The sequence below is a fragment of the Phragmites australis genome, chromosome 1 (assembly GCF_958298935.1).
Source record: "Phragmites australis chromosome 1, lpPhrAust1.1, whole genome shotgun sequence".
Lineage (NCBI taxonomy): Eukaryota > Viridiplantae > Streptophyta > Magnoliopsida > Poales > Poaceae > Phragmites > Phragmites australis.
In genome coordinates, this window is record NC_084921.1 from 42,054,223 (window position 1) to 42,062,598 (window position 8,376).

At 45.1% G+C, this 8,376-nt stretch overlaps 1 protein-coding gene across 1 annotated transcript; it reads left to right on the forward strand.

The window, feature by feature from the left end:
- Nucleotides 1-277: 277 nt before the first annotated feature.
- LOC133889552 (probable WRKY transcription factor 75) lies at nucleotides 278-2,666 on the forward strand. The gene is made up of 2 exons (XM_062330032.1): nucleotides 278-788; nucleotides 2,253-2,666. Exons 1-2 carry the CDS (start codon nucleotides 310-312, stop codon nucleotides 2,428-2,430), a joined length of 657 nt encoding a protein of 218 aa, XP_062186016.1. The 5' UTR covers nucleotides 278-309; the 3' UTR covers nucleotides 2,431-2,666.
- The last annotated feature ends 5,710 nt before the right edge of the window (nucleotides 2,667-8,376 follow it).

Sequence of the window (8,376 nt, forward strand, 5' to 3'; positions counted from 1 at the left end):
ACAGTAGTATCGGCCAAACCTCCATTATATTGCATCGGCGGCAAAGGTAAATGCCGGGGGCAGGCAGGGCGGTTGAACTGATTTAGCAGGTAGTTGAGATCTGCTCTCTCTCTCTCTCTCTCTCTCTCTCTCTCTCTCTCTCTCTCTCTCTCTCTCTCTCTCTCTCGTTCTGCGCGTGCACGTTTGCCCAACATCCTCTCATCTTCTAGTGGCTTCTCGTTCAATTTGCTGCTATAAATCACTAGACATGTCTCCGGTGCCCACGTACGTGGCACGTCCCCCTGGAACGCACGCGCGCAGAGCATTCCAATGCAGAACAACCTACAGGGAGACGATGACGCGCACACGCTTCCGAGCTTCCCCTACTTCGCCGTGCCGTCGCCGCCACTTGCAACGCCGAGCTTATCATCAGATGATCAGCACAGTACCCTTACAGCACTCCAGCAGCAGCAGCCTGCGGCAACGGTGGCGCCGATGATTCTCCCGGCGATGGTGGACTGGTCGTCGCTGCTCCAGCAGGCCAGCTTGATGACTCCAGCCGTGCCGTGGCAGCAAGAGGCCGTGCAGGTGGACCAGAGCGGGGAGAACGACGGAGAGGCGGGGGCCAGCGGGAGTGGTAGTAGCAAGGAGAAGGCGGCCAAGGGCAGCGGCGCCGGGAGGTCGGGGAAGAAGAAGGTGAGCAGGCCGCGGTTCGCGTTCCAGACGAGGAGCGTTAACGACATCCTGGACGACGGCTACCGGTGGAGGAAGTACGGGCAGAAGGCCGTCAAGAACAGCGCACACCCCAGGTTCGATTTCTCTCTACGTATTACTCCGTATATCGTAACACCATTTCATGCACGAGTGAGCAGCGACGTCGCATGGACCAAACGCATGCATGCTCGTGCGAAAAAAAAATTCTATGCCGTGTTGTTGTAGACACCTGCTCCTAAAGCATGGTGATCACCTGTTCAAAACGTGGATATCAAAATAATAAATCTCGTTTAAAAAGAAAATTATTATATATACTTATTATTTAACATATATGATTAACATTAGTGGATTTTATCTAACACTTTAAGATCTATGTTGGAGACCCGTGGTGACTATCCAAACAATGTTTTAGGAGAAGACGCCTGCAGTAACACCATTAAATAATTTTTTCCCATCGTATGCGGTCAGTACAATTGGACGCTTCGATGTAACATGCATTTGCATGCTTCATTGTATTCACGATTTCGCATGAATCCAACTATATCACGGCGTGCATCATCTTGGAATTAAGAAAAGAAATGGAGGTTCAACGCTCCCGAGCTAACATGCATAGCCGTGCATGCATGACGGTGCGCTTGACGCCATATATTGACTGGTGGATACGGTTGCGGAGCTACGCCGGGCCCCATGTTGTTTGCCAAATCTCTATCAACGTACATCCACATGGTTCATCCCTGCTTAGAATGACCACGTCTCTGATCATATCTAGTCGCTGGAAAGACGACATTATCCCAGTCAAGATTTCATTTACTACTTTTTAACGCATTTTTCATCGATCGAACTGAGTATGCATCATCCTACAATCCTAGCACGAACATGCACGCGGCAATGCGACCTATATAGACTAGCTACCACGACTAGTTTGGCGAGTGTCGATCTACATGCATCCATGCATATATTATTTCACGGTACCTAGAGTTCAGACATCTCAGATGATGGGTGTGAATATATATAAACATGCAAAAAGGAGCTTGATCTCTTAGGCGATGAAACGGTGGCTGTGCCGACAGGGGTTAGGGGGCTTTTTTCGTCGTCAAACTTAAAAGAGCTCCGGGAGAGAGGCTAGTCCAGCGGAAGAGGTGGGTGTGGGGACGGAGCGGTGAGGCAGCGGGGGCACTGTCGGCTGCGCGGGCGACGGAGGATCGTTGGATGGCCGGTGCCTGGGCGGGAAAGCTCTAAAACAGGGAGGTTAGTGCGACGGTAGATGATGGGTGCGGATCTGGTAAAAAAACGCTATCGAAGACAAGAGGAGACAGTGGGCAGGGGAGCGTATTACGGAGAGAGAAATGAGACGGAGATTGAAGACGATATTATGGCCGTTTGATCGGGATACTACGACCGATTTAGATCGACCGAAACAATGCTTGATTTCGGGTGATTAGAAAATAACATCGATCCTCGTGTGTCCTCGACTCTAGCAAAGACATATAGTGCTCTAATGCCTGAATAAATATTCAGTACTTAGTATACTTACAAAACACTGCATGCTGCCGATGCAGGAGCTACTATCGGTGCACCCACCACACGTGCGGCGTGAAGAAGCAGGTGCAGCGCCTGGCCAAGGACACGAGCATCGTGGTGACCACGTACGAGGGAGTCCATAATCACCCCTGCGAGAAGCTCATGGAGGCGCTCAGCCCCATCCTGAAGCAGCTCCAGTTTCTCTCCCAGTTCTAATCGAAGCTCTCGAGCATTATAATCCAAAGGCAGGCTTCATGTCTATTGTAGTATTGTACAACGTAGATATATGTACAAACCGACTCGAAGGGGGAAGAAAAGGAGTAAAATGTGCCTACCTCCCCAATACTACTGATCACATATACGATATATATACATGTTCTAGAAAACTGATCCATCATGTGTATATTTACTCAGTGTACCTATATATGTATGTGACTGAACAAATAAGCCAAAGTCACTTTCATTTGAAATTAAGTCTTATTTTCATGCTCTATATATGTGTATGTTTTTTTTAAAAGAAAATTAAGTGCATAATCCAAATTTTGATGTGGGGGTACACCTAGGTTCATATTTTTTACATGTCCCACAAGGAGTTTTTTTAGAGGATTTCCCGCAAGGAGTCATACTCTTAAAAGAAGAAAAAACTAATCAAAGAAACATGAAGTACTAGTCTACATGACCCCTCAACTATCCAGGTGTGACTACTTAATTAACCCACCAAAGTATGAAACCGGGTATATAATCCTCTGAAATATTCAATATCCTCTAAATAAAACCATAAGGCGGTTTTGGAGGTGGCTTCGCTAACGTGGCGTATCACATGGACACTGATGTGGAAAACCTAGTTTTCGAAATAATCTTTAAAGGAAGACGCAAGCTCTATAGCAAGCTGTTGTTCGGAGTAATGTCATCATTTAGTACGGACTTGTACAAAACACTGGAAATGACTATATGGCTGAGGTGGGAGCTCTACAAACTTACCAAATGCAGTCGGACAGTGAAGTAAATGAAGTTAGAGACATGTCAAATAGACTTGAAGCATGTGAACTTTCAACTGCTCTAAGTAAAAACTCGTCTGGTATAATGTATCCAATTGTTAGCAAGGAATCTTTGCTGCAATAAATGTTCTTCAGTGCAAAAACTATGTCAGGGCGCCTACATTTGGCTAAGGAATTATTGAAGCTTCCTGCAGATGTTCTTAAATCATTTGCTGGGTCTAAAGAAGGACTAAGTACACCGAACTCTTGGATACTTGTAAGTAGATTAATGAGTTGTTTCTTTATGCATTGCAGGATACCGATACTTTTCCTATATTGAAGCTGTTTGTGTTTGCATTCTGATTTTGGTAGGATTCACTAGGGGAAAATGCTACTCAACTACTGCGGCACTGTGTGTGCTTGCTTGTGATTGTTTCAACTGATCTGGTAACTGTGCGTTTATCAGGTATGCACATAGCTCCATTTGTAAGGAAATGCTTGTCGACATGGAAGGTTTTCATTTGTAGGGAAATGTTTGTTTTTTAACTAACTTTGATAGAATATCAAAAGGAAAACAAATAAGAAAATATCTGACATTAATGAGAGAATGGTGGTTTATCTGTGCACTGCTAGATTGATGTCTTTTTGTTATAGGTATTACGTGGATGTTGTCTAAATTGTTTGCTATTGCAGCTTGGCGACAAGCCCTTATTCTTCTCCTTGAACTTCATGCAGGAATTGGGAGGACTGTATAGGAAAAAGTTTGCATGCACACAAGCCGAGATATTCGTGCTATAGCTCGTCAGTTGGTCAGTGTGTGGATTGAAGTTTTTCGTAAAGAAAAGGCTAGCAATGGTGGACTCAAATTGCTGCGTCCAATACCATCAATTGAATCGAATAAGACCAAGAGTAAGGATCTGCAATCAGGAAAGCCTACTTTACGTGTGCCAAATGAAACTTTGGACAATCATAAAGTAGCTTCGCAGTGCCAGCGTGGAACATCTGCCACTAGCCACTCACCACCCAAAACAAACAAGTCTGAGAACAAGGACACAAAATTGAAAACTGTTTTTTCTTTTCTCGAACATGCAGAAGAGATACGTATCTTTGTATTAAAAGAGAAGAGAAACGGTTCGGTTACAGTAACCCTCCTAACGGAGAGAACTTACACCCCACTCACACTAATCAAGAAGTCATATACACGCCACTGAAAGATATGAACACGACCACTAAGAAGATCTATCCAAATCCGGCCAAAGGGCACTAAGACCCTTGGCCCCGGCTAAGCACCATAGGCGAGCTTCGCCCGAGACCTCATGCAGCACCTCCTAGACCCTTGGGGAAGCCTCATTGAAGACACATGCATTGCAATGCTTCCAAATCCACCATACCCCCAAGATATCAAAGGAGTTGAAACCTTTGCGATGTTGTTTGACCACCCTCCACAGCGCCTTTCTCCACCATGCTGCAAAGATAGTTTCGGCCCGCCCTGGAGTAAGCTCTTGGAGGCCAATCCGGCTGAAAAGTTGGAACCAGACCTCCCTTGCAAATATGCAGTTTGTTAGAATGTGCAGAACTGATTCATCATCTTGATTACACAAGGGACAACTCTCTGGATGAGGCAAACCACGACAAGCAAGATGTTTGCAGTCAAGCAGTGGTTCCTAATTGCAAGCCATAGAAACAATTTGCAGCGCAACGGAGCCCATGATCACCATAATCGCTTCCAAGGTTCAAAGCCTACTGCTCCTAAGAAGTAAGCCTTGTATGCTGATTTGGAAGAGAACTGGCTAGTAGCCAAATGAACCCAAAGATGATGATCATGTTCCTCAGGCCGCAGCTCAAACTCCTCAAGAATGTCCCATAATGGCAGGTACTGAACTATTACCTCAACTGTTAGAGCTCCTTGAATGTCACGCACCCAACTGTGCTCGTGTAGAGGTTGAGCCACCATCCGCTGTCAGAGTGCTTTCTTGGTACTGTGGCCACTAGTGATGGCGCTAGCTCAGTTAATGACCGACCATGGAGCCACCTATCTGTCCAAAAGAAAGTGTTAACTCCAATGCCATGTAGTGACTGAGATGGAAAACATTGCTGCAACATTTTTATGGGATGGTATTTGGAGTCCTACCCAAGAACGATCAGGTTGTGTTTTTTGCAGCCAAAGCCACCTCATCCTTAGTGCCCAACCCATTAGTTCTAGATTATGTATTCTAAGTCCTCCAAGCTCAAGTAGCCTGCAAACTTTCTCCTAAGCCACTAGGCAGTTACCTCCATTTACTTATTCACGACCTTTCCATAGAAATGCCCGGCGCCTCTTGTCAATCGCATGGACGGCCCATTTGGGTAGATCCATAGCGATCAGCTAGTAGATGGGTATTGTCATGAGAACTATTTTTACTAAGATCATCCGACCTACTTTATTCATCAGTGCATCCTTCCAGCCCGGCATCTTGTCTTCCAACTTATCAATTAGTGGTAATAGCTCGGCTTTTGTCAGCTTCTTGTCTGAGATTGGCAGGCCCAAATAGGTGCAAGGGAAGCTTGCCACAACACATGGGATAGATGTTTGTACCACATAAAGCTCTGTCTTGTTGCATCGGATGGGATCAACTGAGCATTTTTGCAGGATAGTCCCCAAACTCGCAGCATCACCAAAGCAGGAAAGGATCTCCTTGATGAGATAATCTCCGTAGGAGCAGGTCTTAGAAAGAGGACTACATCATCCGCATATAAAGACACATGGTGTGTCAGTGCCCTTGCTAATTAATGCATTCAAGATGTCCATCACAATGATGAAAAGCATGGGAGACAGTGGGTATCCTTGGCGCAACCCCCGACGATGCTTAATCACCTCCCCTGGCTCTCCATTTAGGAGAACCTTAGTGGTTGCCGTTGAAAGTAGTTTGCTAAGAATGTTGCACCAGGAATGCCCAAAACCCAAATGTGTCCGAACCTCCAACAGGAATGGCCATTATACGGAATCAAACACCTTGGAAATATCAAGCTTGAGGAGGAGGCGAGGTTCTTTCTAGCGATGTAGAAGCTTCACTGTTTGCTGCACCAAGACGTAGTTATCGTGTATGCATCGACCATGTATGAATGCACTTTGATTGGGAGATATCAAGATGGGTAGTCTTGGGTCCAAGCTATTAGCCATGATCTTTGCTACCAGCTTAGAAAAGCTGTGAATTAAACTTATAGGCTGAAAATCCTTGGCTTGAATGGCATCAACTTCCTTTGGTAGTAGGGTCAAAAATGCCGAGTTCAATAGCCCCATATTATGTCCATCTCTCTGCTGCAAAGCAAACAAGGATGTCATAACATCCCACTTGCTCACTCCCCAGCAAGAGTGATAAAAACGTCAAGTATAGCCATCGGGACTAGGAGCCTTGTTAAGAGGCAGTTGCTTCACCGTGGACCATACCTCATCCTCAGAGAATGGCTGATCCAGGGAGGAGAGATCCAAGGAATCCTGATAGAAGCTTGGAAGGTTGAGAGTAGAAGGTCTCTATTCAACAGAGCTAAGATTATTGTAGAAATAGAAAACCATATTGTGCTTATCAACTTGATTTGTCACAATCTGTTCACCATCCGTAAGCTTGGCAATAAAAATTTTCCTCTTGCAGAAGCTTGCTTGAAAGTGAAAGAAAGAGGTGTTGGCATCTCCCTCTTACAGCCAAGTGATGCGAGATCGAAGTCATGCTATAGTTCTTTCAAGGGAAGCTAGCCCAAGGTAGTGACATTTGATCTCTCTTCTTAGCATGTCCTCATCTAGTGAAAGAGGACGAGAATCTTGAGCAATCTCTAACCGTTGAAGAATTTCCTTGGCCAACTGCAACTATGATTTGACGTGGCCAACTTGGCGATGGCTCCATGATTGTAGGGCGCGGGCCAGTCGCTTAAGTTTAATAGAGAGGTGCTCTAAGGGGCAAGAGGTGCTCACTGGTGCCACCCAAGAGGTGGCAACCGTCTCATGAAAACCAGCGAGTTTTGTCCAGAAGCTTTCGAAATGAAATCTCCTTTTCCCCTTGACTGAATCTTTAAGACCCAATACAAGAGGACAGTGGTCGAACATCTCAGTTGCATGACTTTGTAACAAGCAGTCTGAATAGATCATCTCCCAATCCACCGTGCAAAGGACCCGATCAAGTTTGACAAGAGTTGGAGCCTCCCTCTCATTATACCACGTATAGCAGCGACCAAGCAAAGGAATTTCTTTTAGCTCAAGATCATCAACCAGTAGCCGAAATCTCCCCATCATGGCCCTATTAATATTAGTGTTATTCTTATCCTCTGATTGATAAATTAGATTGAAATCTCTGATCAAAGCCCACAGACTAGAGCAAAAAGTCTGAACCTCTCTCAACTCCTATAGGAAGGCAATTTTCTCTGAGTCTTGTTGAGGCCCATAAACTCTCGTGAACCACTAGGTTGGCCCATCCAGTGGCTTGAGGTTCACTGAAACTGAATGCTGATCAACTCAAAAAGCCAAGTCCTGAAATGCATCATTACTCCAGGCCACCAGAATGCCTCCACGAGTACCAGCTGTGGGTAAAAACACAAAATTGCAAAATCTAGAACCCAGCAGCAATGGGACGTCACTATCAGAGATGAATGCCAACTTGGTTTCTTGAAAACAAACCAAATCCGGACGACAAGTATCCACAACCTCGCGAACCGCATCACGTCGTGCGGATAAATTTAAGCCATGACATTCCACACCAATATTTTAGAGGAAAATATCAGAAACTGTGGGGATCGGTGATGTCCTAAGAGGGGGGTGAATTAGAACACTTAGAATCTATTCGGCTCCAAAAATAACACAAGATAAACCTATATCAATTTATATCTAGATGTGCTCTAGGTTTATCTAGTGAGTCTACTCTACCAATCAAAACGCTTGAAACCTACTTAAAAAGGTAAATTGCAAGTAAGTAAATGCAGAAACATAAATAAGATAGAGAGAGCAAACTCGGTATAAGATTTTTTTTCTTCTGTGGTATCAATAGCATGAATGTCACCCCTAGTCCATGTTGGAGCTCCATCAAAGATATTGAGCTACCAAGTCATAAAGACAATGTCTCAACCTAGATGAGTCACCAAACCACCAAGACAAGACCTCACCATAAGCCTCTCTTTTGGTCCCTTGCCACCGTGATCACTTCGGAGCTTGAGCCACCAA